This window comes from Glycine soja, chromosome 10 (genome assembly GCF_004193775.1).
Source record: "Glycine soja cultivar W05 chromosome 10, ASM419377v2, whole genome shotgun sequence".
Taxonomy (NCBI): Eukaryota; Viridiplantae; Streptophyta; class Magnoliopsida; order Fabales; family Fabaceae; genus Glycine; species Glycine soja.
Window position 1 is genome coordinate 9,693,007 of NC_041011.1, and position 20,231 is coordinate 9,713,237.

General features: G+C 33.8%; 1 protein-coding gene across 1 annotated transcript; it reads left to right on the forward strand.

The window, feature by feature from the left end:
• Window positions 1-15,157: 15,157 nt before the first annotated feature.
• Window positions 15,158-18,080, forward strand: LOC114371339 (the record flags this gene model as incomplete). Its single annotated transcript, XM_028328804.1, has 1 exon — window positions 15,158-18,080. A coding segment is annotated over exon 1 (2,715 nt), but the record flags the coding sequence as incomplete, so codon positions are not given.
• Window positions 18,081-20,231: the final 2,151 nt, after the last annotated feature.

Consider the following 20,231-nt stretch of genomic DNA (forward strand, 5'->3'; position numbering starts at 1 on the left):
ATTTTTTAAAATTATAAATATATTTTTTATTTATAAATCATCAGATGTTGATTATTTTATTTTTTTACTTAAAAAATTAAAATAAATCATTTAATAACATCAGAGATAAATTAATTTTTTCCAATTTTTTTTTTTGAAAATACTAAAAAAAAATTAAGGTTCATCCACTGTATCTCTTTAAGAAAATATAATAATATTACCATTTAATATTATATTAACATATATATATTTATTGATTTATTTAAAACTGAAATTTATTATAGCTTATATAAATACTTTGACACGTTAACTTATTTAGAAACTAGGGCTATTGACTTATTTAAAGCAGTTAATATAAATTAAGTTTTAAATACATTTCTAAATCAAATCAGACTTTTAAAAAATTTAGTTCAATTTTTTTTAAAAAAAGGTGCATATTAAAATGATAAACAAATTCAAATTGAACTTACATCACTAAGTTCTTAGTTTTTCGTCAAACTAAGCTCAAACCTTTTTAAAAAGGGGACTTTAACTTGAGATGGAGAGAAAATTCCTATAAAAGATGATCAATTAAATTTATTGATAAATATTAATTATTGATAAAATTAATAGATACTTTATATTTATAGTGTGCAAAATTTCTTTGAGCCTAGTGACAGTCACATATCATGAATGAGATTAGTCTTTGATTTAATTGGTTGGGAGACACCCATAATCTATGATCTAAGACTAAAAAATAATATGATAAATTGATAATAAAAAATATAATTTGTTAGAGTTTTGTGGGTTTAGTTTCTTTGTTCCACATCACTTGGTTTGTAAAACTTATGTCTCATTAGTGTTATATAGAGACACCTTGTAAGCTTTAAAATGGGCAAGTAATTAGAAAGTTTTCTTTGTGTCTTCTCTCTCTTCTCCTTATTCCTTTCTCTTCTTCTTATTGCTCTATACTAAAAACTGGTATTAGAGCTTTTGGTTACTCCACGGGATTTCCTTAGTTTAGAGGAATTAGTGGAAGTCTTTTCAGTTTAGAGGAGGCAGTGGGAGCAATGGCATTAGAAGAGGGGAAGGTCTTTGAGAAGTTCGATGGCAGAGATTTTAGCTTTTGGAATATGCAAATAGAGGATTATCTATATTGGAAGAAGTTGTATCAACCCTTATTAGGGGATAAGCCAGACGACATGAAGCAAGAAGAATGAAACTTGCTAGATCGATAGGCTATTTGCGTGATCAGATTGACATTAGCCAAGAACGTCACATTCAACATCGTAAATGAGAAGACTACTGCAGGCTTAATGAAGGCGTTATCAGATATGTACGAGAAGCCTTCAGCAGCCAACAAAGTATACTTGATGCGTCGGTTGTTCAACCTCAAGATGGGAGAAGGTATCTCTATAACTGATCATATTAATGAATTTAATACTATTCTTGTCCAGTTAGAGTCAGTGCAGATTAAATTTAAGGATGAGGTGAAGACATTGATTCTATTGTCATCACTATCGAATAGTTGGGTTGTAACTGTTACTGCAGTTAGTAGTTCTACAAGGGAGAACACATTAAAGCTTAGTGACATTTGTGACTTGATCTTAAGTGAAGATGTTCACAAGAGAGATTCAAGAGAATCTTCTAGTCAGGTTTCCAATTCAGCATTGAATACTAAAGGCAGAGGAAGGACTATCCAGAAGGGTCAAAATGGTCAAGGCAGATCAAAGTCAAGAGGGAAAGGTCAGACAAAATTTCAAAGTGACATTATCTGTTGGAATTATGACAAGAGAGGTCACTTTACCAATCAGTGCAAGGCACCAAAGAAGAACAAGACTCACAAAAATAAGAAGCACGATGATGATGAATCCGCAAATACAACAACTGATGAATTTGATGATGCATTAATTTGCAGTATGGATAGTCCTGTTGATTCATGGGTTATGGACTCGGGTGCGTCATTACACACCACTCCCTCTAAAGATTTATTGTCTAACTATATTTCTGGAAGGTTTGGGAAAGTTTACCTTGCAGATGGAAAATCTCTTGACATTTTCGGAAGAGGTAATATTGACACAAAACCTTTAGTGGATCCCTATGGACATTGCACAATGTCAGACATATTCCTGCCTTAAAGAGAAATTTAATATTTGTAGGGCAGTTGGATGATGAGAGGCATTACACCACTTTTGAAGATGGAGCTTGGAAGGTAACAAAAGGCAATCTCGTTGTGGCTCGTGGAAAGAAATGAGGATCTTTTTACATGATTGCAGATGAGGATATGGTAGCAGTTACTGAGGTTGTCAATAATTCAACCCTATGGCATCAAAGACTTGGACACATGAGTGAAAAAGGAATGAAGCTTATGGCAGAAAAAGGTAAGTTATCAAGCCTAAAGCATGTTGATGTTGGTGTTTGTGAACACTGTATCTTTGAAAAGCAGAAAAAGGTTAGCTTCTCAAGGGCAGGGAAGACTCCTAAAGTTAAAAATCTAGAATTAGTGCACACAGATGTTTGGGGGTCAGCCCCAGTGAAATATGTTGGAAACTCACGCTATTATGTCACCTTTATCGACGACTCTACCAGAAAGGTATGAGTTTATTTTCTTAAAAATAAATCTAATGTGTTTTTTGTGTTTAAAAGGTGGAAAATAAAAGTTGAAAATCATACAGGTCTAAAGGTTAAAAGTCTAAAATCTGATAATGACGGGGAGCATGATAGTCAGGAGTTTAAGGACTTCTATTTAGAACATGGGATCAGAATAATTAAGACAATATTAGGAATACCTGAGTAAAACGATGTTGCAGAAAGGATGAATATAACCTTGAATGAGAGAGCGAGGTGTATGCGGATCCAATCTGGCTTGCCTAAAGCATTCTGGGCAAAAGCAATAAATACAACAACATATCTCATCAATAGAGGACCATCAGTTCCTTTAAATTATTAGCTGCCCGAAGAAGTATGGTCTGGAAAGGAGGTAAAACTTTCACATTTGAGAATTTTTGGTTGTGTTTCATATATACTGATAAACTCTAATAGTAGAGATAAATTGGATCCAAAGGCGAGGAAGTGTTATTCTATTGGTTATGGATCTGACATGTATGGCTATAGGTTTTGGGATGACCAAAACAAGAAAGTTATTAGAAACAGGAATGTCACTTTTAATGAGATCTTATTCTATAAGGAAAAATTTTCTGCAGAATCTACATGTGTAGGTAAACTGTCAGAAATTTCTGAGAAAGCAATAGTTGAAGAAATTTCAAAAAGTGATGTAGCTAATAGAAACTAGAGTATAGGCGTAGAGGTTGAGTCAGAATCAGAACCATCAACTCCTCCAAGAAGATCTAGCAGAATTTCAGTACCACCAAATAGGTATTCCCCTTCATTACATTGCTTGTTGTTAACTGATGCTGGTGAGCCAGAATGTTTCAGTGAGGCTATGCAGGGGAATGACTCTATTGAGTGGGAGCTAGCAATGAAAGATGAGATGACATCCCTTCAGAAGAATAATACGTGGTCTTTAATTAAATTGCAAGAAGGAAAGAAAGCTTTACAGAATAAGTGGGTCTATAGGCTAAAGGAAGAATCTAACGATAGAAGAAGATACAAGGCGAGACTTGTGGTGAAAGGGTTTTAGCAGAAACAAGGAATTGATTTCATAGAGATCTTCTCTCCAGTTGTAAAGATAACTACCATCAGAGTTATTCTGAGTATTGCAGCTACAGAGAATCTTCACTTGGAGCAGTTAGATGTTAAAATTTCATTCTTGCATGGGGATTTAGAGGAAGACATTTATATGACCCAACCAGAAGGTTTTGAAGTGCCAAGCAAGGATAATCTTATGTGCAAGCTTCATAAAAGTTTATATGGCTTGAAACAAGCACCGAGGCAGTGGTACAAGAAGTTTAATGAGTTTATGAGCAACTCAGGATTCAATAGATGTGACATGGACCATTGTTGCTATGTTAAGAAATATACTAATAACTATGTTATCCTTACCGTGTATGTTGATGACATGTTGATTGCAGGATCTAGTATGACAGAAATTAATAGGTTGAAGCAGCAGTTGGCAGAAAACTTTGAAATGAAGGATCTTGTTCCAACTAAACAATTCCTTGGTATGAGAATTCTTAGAAATAGATCAGAAGGAATTTTGAAGTTGTCTCAGGAAAAATATATACACAAGTTGCTTGACAGGTTTTACCTTGAAGATTCTAAGACCAGGAATACCTTTTTGGGATCTCTTTTGAAGTTTTCAAAGAAGTAATCTTTGCAGACAGATGAAGAAAAATGTTACATGTCAAGAGTATCATATGCATCAGCAGTCGAGAGTTTGATGTATGCTATGGTGTGTACCAGACCTGACATAGCACATGCAGTGGGAGTTGTCAGTAGGTTCCTATCAAATCCAGCAAAGGAGCATTGGGAAGGAGTAAAGTGAATACTTAGATATCTAAAGGGTACTTCAGGGATGTGTTTGTGCTTCAGAAAAGACAATCTCACTTTACATGGATTTTCAGATGCAGACTTGGGAAGAGATTTTGATACCAAGAAAAGCACCACAAGCTACATTTTTATTTTGGGAGGTACTGCTGTGAGTTGGAAGTCTAAACTTCACCATAGAGTTTTTCTCTCAACCACGGAAGCCGAGTACATAGCTACCTCAAAAGCAGCTAAGGAGATGATTTGGCTAAAGAATTTTCTCAATGAATTAGGGAAAGAACAAGATAATGCTTCAATGTTCAGTGACAGTCAAAGTGCTATAAGTCTTGCTAAGAATTCAGTCTTCCATTCTAGATGCAAGCATATTCAATTAAGATACCATTTTATTAGGGAGTTGATAAATGATCGAGACTTATCTTTGCTGAAGATCTTAAAATCAGAGAATCCAACATATATGTTGACTAAAGCTGTTACAACTGACAAGCTGAGGCTTCGCATTGCCTCAGTCAGCCTTCGAGAATAATTAAAGATGAAGGCGCTACACTAGGTAAAGAGTCGATGAACTCATTGCTTACAAAGAACTGCTAGAGTTTGGAACTTAGACCCCAAGTGGGAGAATTGTTAGAGTTTTGTGGTCTTAGTTCGTTTGTCCCACATCGCTTGGTTTGTAAAACTTGTGTCTCATTAGTGTTATATATAGAGACACCTTGTAAGCTTTAAAATGGGCAAGTAATAAGAAAGTTTTCTTTATGTCTTATCTCTCTTCTCCTTATTCCTTTGTCTCCTTCTTATTGCTCTATACTAAAAAATTCAAAGTCAATGGATCCTTAATCAAGTGATTACATATAGGTGTTTAATGTGTTGAAGTTAAGGTTAAATAGTTCAAATACTATGAAGTTTGACATAAATAATTATTGGTTAGACTTTACTTATCTTTCAGCTAAATTCCAGATTAGTCAATATCACTTTAGTTAACACCAAAAAATAAAGTCAATGGATCTTGCAAAAAATAAATAAAATCTTAGCAGTGAAGAATTATAAACTAAACACGTCTAGGTTTGGTTGTAGGTATTTACGTTCAAAAACTATAACAATGGGTGAGTACTAATTTATTATTTTTTTATTGACTTTATTATATATCTAAATCACGTGTTAGACATACTATTTAATGTATTAATTTTTAAATAAAATTAATATTGCACAAATCACTATATGTATAATAAATATTACCAAAAAATACTGTATAATAATAAAATATTGTGTTATTTTGCCTTCACAAATTATTATATATAACTACTTGGTACGAGTATATGATTTTTTTTTTTACTTTTCTTGGAGAATAAAAACATTAGACTTATAAATCAGTTATTTGATAAGTTTTTTATGTTGAATTTGAATTTATTTAAATAATTTTATCTGTTACAACACATACATTACTTTTTATAATTGATTTACTAAGCTAGATTTAAATTTAGTTAAATATTTTGTTTATTATATTATAAAACGTAAATAGGTCATAGGATGAATTATTTTTTTCTTTTTCTTTTTTTTATATGGATATGTATTACTCTGCTTATTGCCATACCTAAACGTAAATAAGTCAACTTAATTTATAAAATAGGAAAATGAGTTAAGCTTCTTTAAGCAAAAGTTTGGCATGACCTAAGCCATTTTTATCCTTAATCATAATCTATATACTACGGTTACTTCATGTTGAAGGCTATGGATAGTTGAAGATTTGAAGTGGTTGAAGTTAGAGAGAATCTTATGCGTGAACATTCAATCAAGCTTTCAAAATCTTTGTAAATTAATCTAAGTTAGAATTAGAAACTCTTAAAATATCTTGTATATAAAGAGAGTAATTAATTATGAGTTTAATCTTTGTATCCGTCTATAAGATGATAACTATATATAGGCAGTGCACCTTTACCTAAACAAATTTGTGTGTTTTGTCTAAACAAATGTGTGTGCTTTGTTTGAAGTTGAAGAGGTTTTGTTATAAAGAATACTTGTTTTATTAGCTTGGAGATATTAGTGTAAAACTACTTTGGGTTGAGTTAGAAATGGCTTGAGAAAAGAATATTGGTATCTTTGAGAAAGATAGTGAAACTTGATGGGTTTGTCAACACTGAACTAGAAATAACTTGAGAAAAGAATATTAGTATCTTTGAGAAAGATAGTGAAACTTGATGGATCTACCAACAACTGAATGTAGTCTTAGTGTTTGAGATAAACCAATATAAAAAATTGTGTTATTATCTCTTTTACATATACATATGTTTTTATTTAACCTTGAATTGTTGTGCATCTCAAATTTTTTTGCAAAAAGATTTTTAGTAAAAGAGTGTTTTTAAAACTATTATTTGCTTCCTTATCTGCTACCTTCTTAAACAAGTTTCATAAGAGGATATTTGTTCTTGTAAAAGTGTTTGCGAATAGGTTTTCAAGAAACACAATTCAAACTCCCTTCTTGTGTTTTTGTGTCTCTACACCTATTACTTGAAAGAATTGAGATGGACTCAAATGGTAACTAAACATAAAATACCAATATGAATGTGGGTTATATACACGTAAATTCAAGCTTTTTCAAACATAGGAGAAGAAAATAATAGCTTGAATTTCTTTTGCCACATCTAAGTTTGAAACAATGACATTTAGTGTTGAGACAAACAAGATGTTCCAATTAAGCCCAAATTCTAGGCATAAGATTGGTTATAAAGTTGTTAGTCTAAAGTCATGTTTTGGCTTGCTTTCGTTGTGGTCACGGTCTTTTATCTGTTTGGGTGCTAAGTTTTGACATCATAATAATGTCAAACAAGATATTCATTCCTGGATCATTCACCTGTGTATGCCTAAATCTCTATGGATGATTGTTTAAGGGATTGTTTAGAATTTACAAGATCGAGATTGGTGTTGAAGTTCTAAACATGACCCAAATCCAAAAGGCTATTGTTAAGTCAAAAGACATTTGTGTCTTAAGAGGAATCAAAACTCCTAATTATTTGATTAGATACAAATAAATACAAATGTTAAAAGTTGTGTATTATGCGATATCAGAACATGATTCACAAGTCAGCCTTTGAAGCATCAGACAATAGCTAGCTAAAGTCATGATATGATACAACATTTAAGAGTTGACATTTAAGACTTCATTTAATACTTTGTGTTTGACATTTGTTTTGCATAGACATTCTCCTAGGATTTGTCGAATCTTATGAAGAATAAATGAAACTCAAGATCTAAAACATTGCCAAACTCCATCAAAAGATGTGTTATATTTTGCATACCTACTTGGACCAAAGAAAAGTGATTTTTAGCTAAAGTGTTCTACATGAAAACTAATAAGAGTGGTTTCCCTACATGAGAAAGGATGTGCATTTAATGCAAACATTAAATGCTCCAATGATCAAAATATCAAAGAAGCTTAAGTGAAGAAATTCATTTGTTGTGAAACAACAAACACTTGAAGATGAAGGCCTATATATACCAAAAGCTTTGAAGAAATGTGATATGAACCTTACACACATTCATTATATTCCTTTATGTAAAAAGCTATATGTAAAGTTTAGAAAAGCTCTCAAAACACTTTGATTATCTTGAGAGAATGGACTAAGTGTTGAGATTATATATCCGTATGTAAGACACTCAAATAGTTAGTCATTGTGCAAACACAAACAACAAATCGTTCTAATTTGTATAGAATCAATAGTAGTTTGGTAGGACAAAGAATATTGGGTTACATCAAACTTGAGGTAGAGCTTGATTTGTAAGAGTTAGAAGTGACCATGATAGAATACTTATAACTTGTGATAAGTTAATGAAATTTGGTGGTTTGCCAAGAACTAAACGTAATCTCAATGGTAGGGGCGAACCTATATAATATCTTGTGTTTGATCTTGGTTTATCTCTTATTTGCTTTAACTGACCTAAGGTTTGAATTTGATTTTAGGATTGAAAATCTCGGGTTTTACAAAATCTATTTTCCTCATCTAAACGTATTTTTCTTCACAACTATTATTTGTCTTAGAATCTCTTAGATCACACGGATAGAGATAGGATCTTAGAATCTCTTAGTCTATATATGGTGTGGATCTAGAATGAGTTGAAGTTAGTTCAATCCTTTGAGCAAAGGGCTTTTATAGGAACATTATGGTAGAAGAAGTAGTTAAGGACTCGTGGCCGCGTGAGAAGAGTCCCTACTTTTGGGGAGGTGAGAATGTCAGATGTCTATGACTTCTCAACTGTTGAGATGGTGTATCTCCAAGGGTCCAATACGTAACAAACATGCACACATTATTTTTTCAAAATTAAGGGATACTCATGATAGGTCTTATAAGGGAGAAAAGGAAAACAAAATAAGTAAATGAAAAATATATAACATTTGAGTGCAATATCTTAGGCACTTTTGATGTCGTCCAATTAAAATTGAAGGTTTACTTTGTTAATTAGTACTGACCTTTAATGTTGATCTTTATTATATAAATTATTGAAGTAAAATATTCTACCTTTTATTGAAGAATGATATTATATCTAAGTTTTGTTCAAATAATAATAAAAAGAACAAACGTGTTATGGGAAATTAAACTCGCATTTATAATTCATGTATTGATCAACTCACTAACTGGGTCGACTAGAAAAGAGAGAAAAAATGCAATTATCTAATGTCATACAACCTTATTTCTAATGAATTTAACACAGCTCGTTAAATCAAATTCATTAATTAATGATGCAATAACAGTTATCTATAAAAAAAATTATACTTATTTGTATATATAAATAAATATGCAAATATAACTAGGTAGAATTTTTAAGAAACCCTTGTTAAACAAATAATTAAAGATACTAATAAGACGTTAGTCTCCTCGTGATAATGAAATTGGTTTACTTAAATAAGATCTTGTGTTTGAATTTTTGTGGACGAAAAAAATATGATTGAAAAAGGACATTATCCCAATCAAATTCTCTAAAGAGATTAATTATAAACAAAACTGATACATACTCTGCTTCAATCTTATAAATAAAAAATAATAATTAAAGATAAAATTTCTCTCAAAATCTTTCTCCTTCCATTATATAATTATGCACCAAATTTAAACTCGGTCCCTTATCACCATTGTCACAAGACAATTGCCATAGGGACCAAGAACTCTGAAAATCTCTCGAAATTCAATTACTATATATAGTATTGATAAATTAGATAAGTGAAGAAAGTTCTTTCTTTCTTTTATTATCATATATATATATATATATATATATATATATATATATATATATATATATATATATATATATCCGAAGGTAGATTTTATATTGCACTGAGTAAAAGTCGATTGGAATTGAGAAACTCCACAATGAAAACACAATGAAACTTTTTTCCTGTTGCAAAGGCAAGTCTAAAGGAATCTTGATATTTTATTAGGCATCGCGTGGACCTTTTTGGACGAGATCGCTGGCGGTGATGTTGACCAGCTTAAAACCTTGTGGCAATTATCCACATTTGTCCTTTAACACATTGCACGCATAATTGGTGACAATGAAGATGATGGAAGAAAAATCCTTAGAGGCGTAATGTAATAATAATAGGTACCATAGAACATGTGTGTGTGACGTAATTGAGAAGGAAGTTTTTGGGCTTTTATGGTGAATCTCGTGAAAGAGGGACCACAATTGGAACCTCTACTATCAACCGTTGAATTTGTTGAAAGTTTGTTTAGGATAAGATCAATGGTGACCAACAAAGACAGGTTACATACGGGTAGGGGTGTGTATCAAGTCAAGCCAATTCTTTTAAAGCTTCAACTTGACTTGTGAAAAAATTGATGAGTTAACTTTAATTTATTTATTTAATCAAGTTTAATAACAACTTTAGACTTAACTTATTAAGAAATATTAAGTTTAAATTTAAATTGTTTAACTCATTTATAAGTACTTTTCTAAATAATTTATCTAGTGATAACAAAATGAGGTTAACATGTGATAAGTAAAATTAAAAATATACTAGATAATAAATTTCATATTTTTTAAGGGACAACTATTTTCTTGTAAAAATTCAAGTTATATATATATATATATATATATATATATATATATATATATATATATATATATATATATATATATATATATATATATATATAAACGAGTTATTGACAAAGTTCTTAATGTCGGGTTTTTAAAATTTAGATTCAATTCATTTAAATAATGAAGTCTAATTTAAAGTTTTAATTTATTTATTTAATTAAATAAATGAACTTAAATAAGTAATTAAGGAATTAAATATGACTAATTGACAGATAATTTGATTCATTTATACTCTATGGGTATGTTAAATTTGGTCAAGATGATATTAACGAGCTAAGTGTTTTTTTTCTTGGTAAGGGGTGCCCTAATGGAACCAATGGGGTAGAGAATATGGATGGAATATGAAATTATAGATAAAATTGGGGATATAGATATAACTCACCCACTCTCCTACTCTCTAGTAGAACAAATTTATGCTCAACCAACTGATATGACAATTGCAATGTGAGATGAATTGGATGTTGGAATTAACTTTATACGACTTCAGTTAAATTAATGTAAGTGAAAGTTAATTATAATTTAAACAATATTATATTTGTTAATTTGTTTGCGTAAGAATTTCCATCAACCATGTTTCCCATAGTACTTAAAATGATGCACTGATACCTAGAGTTTTAAAAGAACAAAGAACCTTTTTTTTTCTTTCTTTTAGGTATTTTTATCCTAGAGTTAATAATTAATTCTTTGAAGCACTAAAATTCATTTAAAAAATTGACTTTTCTTAATTAATAGATATTTCTCAATATGTACATACTTAAGGAATGAATCTCTAATCACATACACATAAAGAGCAATGTTAGGTGTGAACTATGTCACCATTTTAGTAGAAGAACCAAAGATGCTGCTGAATTACTAAAAGTATGAGAAGTGTAGCTTAAACTTCAACAGAATTTGGAGGAAGATATGAAAGGTTATATATTTAATTATCTCGTGTATATTACGAAACTACTATCGTTATTTCTTCTGTTCAAACAACTAATAAAGATTGCAACAATATCCACCTGTATTTCTCTTTTATAATTGTTGTCGTTTCAATTGTCGTTAATGTGAATTAGAACAGCAACATCCTAACGCGTATGGCCTCTAAAGAAGGAAGTAATTGATGGTATTATACGATTGAAGTTGGATACAACAAATGGATCGATCAGTGGCACAGTCATAATCAGCTTCTTTCTATTGGATACAGAAATTGGATAAATATCAAAATCTGCTTCTTTGTTCTTTCCTATTGATAATTATCCATTAATTAATTAAATAAACATGGTTCATCGGTTGGTGGAAAAATAAGATTCGCCAAACTTCAAATTTATATGTGCATAAAAAAATTAAAGTTTATTGTCGGGCTCCCAAATCGATTCTTTTTATTATTAAAATAAAAATAAATAATAATAATCTTTTATAACTATAGAGTTTTAAAAATAGTTACAATTAATTATATTATTTTAATTCTATTTATTTAAATAATATTATATTTTAAAAAAAAAGAGCTATTTAATTTCCACTATGATGGTAGTAAGTAAAATAAGGACGTACTGTTTGAATTTAATTAGTGGTCTCTATCGAATTCAAGTTCTTAAGACAACTACAATAAAAATTGATAGAGAATTTATTGACTCACGAGGGTCTTATTTAACTTCAACTGTGTTATGGCCATTGTTAAGGTGAACTACTTTATAAAGTGGTTTATTATGGACTATTTTTAGTAATCTTTGGATCTATTTTAGACTCATCATAATACAATGTATCCTACACAGAGATCCCCTACTCCTGTCTCCTTTTACCACTTTCTTCTTCATCTATTGTAATATCCTAAGTTTTGAGTACTAGAAATATAGTATAAGAAAAACTTTTATTAGGATCATTCTATTATATTTTTTGTAAATATTTGTTATTAATATTTATATATCATTAGTTTTGTTCTAAGCATGTACTTGTGTTGTGATAGTGTGTGTTCCTATATGTGTATGTATCTTGTGTATATTATTATTGTTGTTATAGTATTATATTATATTTGATGTAAGAAGAATATTAGACTAGCTTCAAATAGTTAGAATCCTTGAAAAGTTATCCTCCTAAGTCTAGTGTTAGTTTTATGATAACAATCCTAGAAAGATCACACCATATATTGAGTTATAGTTGTCCGTTTGAGGTATTATTTGCATCGTTGGAAAACTTGCCAAAAAAACTACAATTCATTCCTACTGCTTGTAAACCAAAATAGGCTTTTATCGTAGAAAAAATTGATTCCAAAGTAGGCCACTTGATCATGAAAAAAAATAGTCTCATATTGAACAAAATAACCTCATGAACTCTTTTCTTCCCCTTGGAGTTTCAAAACTTGGGGCATATACGCAACCTAAGGTTGTGTTTTAAATCGCGCCCATGTTTTAGCCTTAGTAAGAGTTGGAGGATCGTGGTGGATGACACCACCAAGTTTGTGCGGGTCAGTCAGAGTTTGTCTCCATGTTTTTTTTATGAATGTCTTTCCTATCCTTTTTAAGATATTTTCTTCTTTAGCTTTTGATGTAAGTATTTTATCTCATCTTAGGAACTAGATATCTTATCTTAATTTAGGAGAATGATATGGAAACCAAGAGATGTGAAAAGAGTAACTATAAATGTGATATTAATGTGAAAAATGAGTTAAAAAGATGACCGAACTAGACTTAGGTGTCTTCATAAGAAATGTAGTCCTATATGTTGGCTAACAATTGGCGTTGGTTTCATGTAATTTGGACTCTTGGAACTCTACATATAGAACAATTAGCGTGCAAAGGTCAAGCTATTAGGATTATGCAACAGTTCGTGTTCTTCCTAATTCTAGACATAGTAGACAATTGAACTAGCTTTTTAGGTAAACAAAGAAATTGTAGATAAAACAATTTTCTAATCTTTCAAACAAGATAGGAATAATCATTATTGAGTTAGTATAACTTCAATTATATCGTGTACAACATATAGAGGTTATAGGAGCATAAAAGTAAATAAAGGAGGTAATACCCCAAGAACTTAAGAAATGATATACAAATTATAGGTGATGAGGACATAACCAAGGGCAAGGACCATGAAGCACTTGAAGGTCCCATGACCAGAGGCAGACTTAAACAAGCCCAACACGTCATAGAGACAAGGCTGGTCATTTGTATAGCTGCCATTGATGATGATTGAAGGCCCAAGTGGAGAAAGATGAAGGCCCAGAGGCAGAGGCACTACCAAGACTACTAATTGTTGTTGAAGGCCCAAACTAACTTGAAGGCCCAAGTTAAATAAGTTTTTAGTTATAATTTATTTTTATTGTAATTTTGGCCCAAATTGTTTAGAAGGCCCATGTCTATTTTTATCTTTTTCTTCAGATACACTATAAGTATTTGTTTTTGTTTTCAATAAAAGAAACTTTTGACATTTGATAAAATTTGGTGAGAGTTTCTCTCTGGGTTCCTTGTTGAACCAATTATCAGACTTATCAAGGTAATCCTTGTGGCGTCTACCCAGACTTATCTTCCTTTCCCGGAAGTGGCGTCTACCCTGACTTATCTTCCTTCACCGGAAGTGGCGTCTACCCAGACTTATCTTCCTTCACTGGAAGTGGCGTCTACCCAGACTTATCTTCCTTCATTGGAAGTGGCGTCTACCCTGACTTATCTTCCTTCACTGGAAGTGGCGTCATCCAAACCTTCGTAGCCTGTATCAAATGATCCGCCCCGTAAGATTCACATCATTTGGTATCAGAGCTTCGGCTCTTGATACAGGTTCTATCGTATCCTATCCTATTTTTTTTTCTTCGTAATTTGTCTAGGTTCGTGTTTTTGTCCTTGTTCTGTTATTTGCGTTCTTGTTCTTGTTCTTGTTCTTGTCACGTTCTTGTTCTTGTTTCTTGTGTCTTTCAAACTTTGTGTCAAAAAAAAAAATTGTTTGAGTTCTTGTTTCTTGTTCTTGTGCCTATCATATTGTATTCTGTCTTTTGTTCATAACTTTTGTTTCAGCCTATTCAAATTCTGTTTGGGGTAAAAATTGCCTAATTGCTGAATTGCTAAATTGTCAAATTTGCCTAATGATGATTGCCTATTGAACGAATTCTAATAGCTGGACGTCTGAAAAAAAAAACAAAAAAAAATAGAGAGAAAAAAAAAGAAACGAAAAAAAAAGAAAGAAAGAAAGAGAAAGAAAGAAAGAAAAAAAAAAGGAAACAGTTGCAAAAAAAAAAAAGTTGCAAAAATTTTGAAAAAAAAAAAGTGGGTGTTTGATCTTTGAAAATGAAATTGAGGCATTTAGAGGTGTTTTTTTTGAAAGAAAATCGTGGAACAAATCCCCTTATCTAGATTCTCCTCTGAATTCTGAGCGTTTTGATATATAGTGGGCCTCAAACGGACAACTGTAGCAAAAGTTATGAGCATTTGAAGTTTACTTGTCCTATCTGTTGTCCTATCTAATATCTTATCTGTTATCCTACCTAATATCTTATCTGTTATCCTATCTAATATCTTATCTGTTATCCTACCTAATATCTTATCTGTTATCCTATCTATAATATCTTATTTGTTATCATATCTGTTACCCAAATTAAAGCTCACCTGTTATCCAAATCCAAATCTAATATATTATTATCCAAATCAAGTCCAAGTTGTTATCCCAAATCAAATCTGTTTGTGATCATTATATTGTCTTTCCTTTTATTTTATATTACCTTGTGTGTCTAATTTGGTCCATCCAGGAACTTAAGAGGAAACACGAGTGGTAAAAGGCAAGAGGGAATACATTACACAAAAGCCTATTGAGAGCATTAAACACGAGTGTACTACCATCTAAGAGACGTGAGTAGAGTGTTGTGAGGTCCTGAAACCTTAATAATTTTTATTGCACATTTTTTTTCCTGTTGAATTATGGCTGGAGCAGGTGGTGGTGGTGACGAGTACCATCAGTTGGACGGCGCTCAACGTCTGTTAGTGGATGCGATGAATGCACAGATGCAACGTTTGCTAGACCGTACCACAGAGGAGGTCTATGGACGACTAGAAGCTTTGGAGAACCAAGCCAATCAGAATGCTAGACGAAATATAGATGGGAATAGAGGTAACAATGGCGGTAATGACGGACCGAGGCAGAACCGGGTTGAGGGAGTAAAGCTCAATGTTCCTCCCTTCAAAGGTAGAAGTGATCCAGATGCCTACCTGGACTGGGAAATGAAGACTGAGCACGTATTTGCCTGCAATGACTACACTGATGCGCAGAAAGTCAAGCTAGCAGCAGCTGAATTCTCCGACTATGCCCTTGTTTGGTGGCATAAATACCAAAGAGAAATGTTGAGAGAGGAACGGCGAGAGGTAGATACATGGACTGAGATGAAAAGGGTGATGAGAAAAAGGTATGTGCCCACTAGCTATAACAGAACCATGCGACAGAAACTCCAAGGGCTGTCCCAAGGGAATTTAACCGTGGAAGAATATTATAAAGAGATGGAAATGGCGTTAGTGAGGGCCAACATCGAAGAGGACTCCGAAGACACAATGGCTCGTTTCCTGAATGGTCTAAACCCTGAAATCAGAGATGTTGTTGAATTACAGGAGTATGTGGTGTTGGATGACTTGTTACATAGGGCGCTTCGGGTTGAACAGCAAATTAAAAGAAAAAGTGCAACAAGGAGGAACTCACCCAATACTTACAACCAAAACTGGGCCAACAGATCCAAGAAGGAGGGAGGTAATTCGTTCCGACCTGCAGCCACATCCCCGTATGGAAAGTCAGCAACACCCAGTGTAGGTGGAAGCAAACATAACACCTCCACTTCCTCATCCAATACTGGAACCAGAAACATAAAATGTTTCAAGTGCTTAGGCAGAGGACATATTGCTTCTGAATGTCCAACCAGGAGGACCATGATCATGAAGGCTGATGGAGAAATCACTAGTGAGTCTGAAATCAGTGAAGAAGAAGAGTATGAGGAGGAAGCTATGCAGGGTGATATGTTGATGGTGAGAAGGCTGTTGGGAAATCAAATGCAGCCACTGGATGACAATCAAAGAGAAAATATTTTCCACACCAGATGTGTAATTAATGGTAAGCTATGCTCTTTAATTGTTGATGGAGGAAGCTGTACCAATGTTGCAAGTTCCACATTAGTGACCAAACTGAATTTGGAAACTAAGCCCCATCCTAGACCATACAAACTTCAGTGGCTTAGTGAAGATGAAGAGGTAAAAGTGACTCAACAGGTTGAGGTGTGTCTCACCATTGGGCGATATAATGACAAGGTGCTGTGTGATGTGGTCCCAATGGAAGCGACCCATGTGCTGTTAGGAAGACCGTGGCAGTATGATACCAAGGCAGTGCATGATGGCTTCACCAACAAAATCTCTTTCCAGCAAGCTGACAAGAAGATTGTTCTCAAACCGTTATCTCCTCAAGAGGTTTGTGAGGATCAGATAAAAATGAGAGAAAAGAAAAAGAGTGAGACACTTGAGAGGAAGAAGAGTGAGACACTTGAGAAGGAAAAGAGAGGAAAGAAAAAGAGTGAAACACTTGAGAGGGAAAAGAGAGAAAACAAAAAGAGTGAAACACTTGAGGGCAAACAGCTTTATTTAGCAACAAAAAGGGAGATGAGGAGGGTGCTTTGTGCGAGACAACCCCTCTATTTATTGTTTTCTCAACGTCAGATGTTGCATGCTAACCCAATTGATGAATTTAAATTGCCTTCTAGTATTCAATCTCTTCTGCAGGATTTTGATGATGTGTTTCCAGCAAGTGTACCAGATGGTTTGCCACCATTGAGGGGAATTGAGCATCACATTGATCTCATTCCAGGAGCGTCCTTGCCCAATCGGCCAGCTTATAGGAGCAACCCACAAGAAACTAAGGAGATCGAAAGGCAAGTATCCGAACTCCTGAGCAAAGGTTGGGTGAGAGATAGTATGAGTCCGTGCGCTGTACCTGTCATTCTAGTACCCAAGAAGGACGGCTCATGGAGGATGTGTTCTGATTGTAGAGCCATAAACAACATCACCATCAAGTATAGGCACCCAATCCCCAGGTTAGATGATCTTCTTGATGAACTGTATGGTGCATGTGTGTTTTCTAAAATTGATTTGAAAAGTGGCTATAATCAGATTAGAATCAGAGAGGGAGATGAATGGAAAACTGCCTTTAAAACAAAATATGGTTTGTATGAGTGGATGGTTATGCCATTTGGTTTGACTAATGCACCTAGTACTTTCATGAGATTGATGAACCATGTTTTAAGGGAATTTATTGGGAAATTTGTGGTGGTGTACTTTGATGATATTCTTATCTATAGCACTAGTCTTGATTTGCATGTTCAACATTTGCAATCTGTTTTAAGTGTGCTTAGGAAAGAAAAATTGTATGCCAACCTAGAAAAGTGCTCCTTTTGTACTGATCATGTGGTGTTTCTGGGTTTTGTTGTTAGTGCTGAGGGAGTACGGGTGGATGTGGAAAAGGTTAAGGCCATCCAAGAATGGCCAACACCTAAGACCCTGAGTGAGGTGAGGGGATTTCATGGTTTAGCAAGTTTCTATAGGAGATTTGTTAAGGATTTTAGTACATTGGCTGCTCCTCTAACTGAAGTTGTCAAGAAGAATGTGGGTTTCAAATGGGGTAAGAAACAAGAAGAGGCCTTTGCTGCCCTCAAACATAGGTTAACTAATGCACCCATTCTTGCTATGCCTAATTTTGCAAAATCATTTGAAATTGAGTGTGATGCGTCAAATGTGGGCATTGGGGCTGTTTTATTGCAAGAGGGACATCCGATAGCTTATTTTAGTGAAAAGTTAGGAGCCGCTGCCCTTAACTATTCAACTTATGATAAGGAATTGTATGCTTTGGTTAGGGCTTTACAAACTTGGCAGCATTACCTATTACCCAAAGAGTTTGTCATCCATAGTGATCACGAGTCCTTAAAATACTTAAAAGGCCAAGGAAAGCTTAATAAGAGGCATGCTAAGTGGGTAGAGTTTTTAGAGCAATTTCCATATGTCATCAAACATAAAAAGGGGAAAGGGAATGTAGTGGCTGATGCACTGTCTAGGAGACATGCTTTACTTGCTATGCTTGAAACTAAACTGTTTGGTCTCGAGTCTTTGAAAGACATGTATGTGCATGATGTGAACTTTGCTGAAATTTTTGCTGCATGTGAAAAGTTTTCTGAAAATGGTTACTATAGGCATAATGGATTCTTGTTTAAAGCAAATAAATTGTGTGTGCCTAAGTGTTCCATTAGAGAGTTGCTTGTGAGTGAATCACATGAGGGGGGGTTGATGGGACACTTTGGGGTTCAAAAGACCCTGGAAATTCTGCAAGAGCATTTCTTTTGGCCTCATATGAGGCGTGATGTGCATAAGTTTTGTGGTCATTGCATTGTGTGTAAACAAGCTAAATCTAAGGTTAAACCTCATGGACTGTATACTCCTTTGCCTGTTCCTGAATATCCTTGGACTGACATATCTATGGACTTTGTTTTGGGGCTGCCCAAAACCAAGAATGGAAAGGATTCTGTGTTTGTTGTTGTTGACAGGTTTTCTAAGATGGCACACTTCATCCCTTGCAAGAAAGTGGATGACGCTTGTCATGTGGCTGATTTGTTTTTCAAAGAAATAGTGCGGCTTCATGGATTACCGAGGAGCATTGTCAGTGATAGGGATGCAAAATTCCTTAGTCACTTTTGGAGGACCTTGTGGGGTAAGATTGGTACTAAATTGTTGTTTTCTACTACTTGTCACCCACAAACTGATGGTCAAACTGAGGTAGTCAATAGGACTTTAGGCACACTGCTTAGGACTGTTTTAAAGAAAAATCTTAAATCTTGGGAAGCCTGTTTGCCTCATGTTGAGTTTGCTTATAATCGGGCTGTCCATAGCACAACTAATTGTTCACCATTTGAGATAGTGTATGGATTTAATCCTTTGACTCCTCTTGATTTGTTGCCTATGCCTAACATTGCTATGTTTAAGCATAAGGATGCACATGCTAAAGCTAAGTATGTGAAGAAGTTGCATGAGCAAGTGAAGGTTCAAATTGAAAAGAAAAATGCGAGCTATGCAAGGCAAGCCAACAAAAGCAGAAAGAAAGTCGTGCTTGAACCAGGTGATTGGGTTTGGGTACACCTGAGGAAGGAGAGGTTCCCAAAACACAGGAAGTCCAAGCTTCAACCTAGAGGAGACGGACCATTCCAAGTGTTGGAGAAGATCAACGACAATGCCTACAAGATTGACTTGCCTAGTGAGTATAATGTAAGTGCCACTTTCAATGTGTCTGATCTATCTCTTTTTGATGCAGATGGAGGAGCCTTGGATTTGAGGACAAATCCTTTTCAAGAAGGAGGGAGTGATGAGGACATAACCAAGGGCAAGGACCATGAAGCACTTGAAGGTCCCATGACCAGAGGCAGACTTAAACAAGCCCAACACGTCATAGAGACAAGGCTGGTCATTTGTATAGCTGCCATTGATGATGATTGAAGGCCCAAGTGGAGAAAGATGAAGGCCCAGAGGCAGAGGCACTACCAAGACTACTAATTGTTGTTGAAGGCCCAAACTAACTTGAAGGCCCAAGTTAAATAAGTTTTTAGTTATAATTTATTTTTATTGTAATTTTGGCCCAAATTGTTTAGAAGGCCCATGTCTATTTTTATCTTTTTCTTCAGATACACTATAAGTATTTGTTTTTGTTTTCAATAAAAGAAACTTTTGACATTTGATAAAATTTGGTGAGAGTTTCTCTCTGGGTTCCTTGTTGAA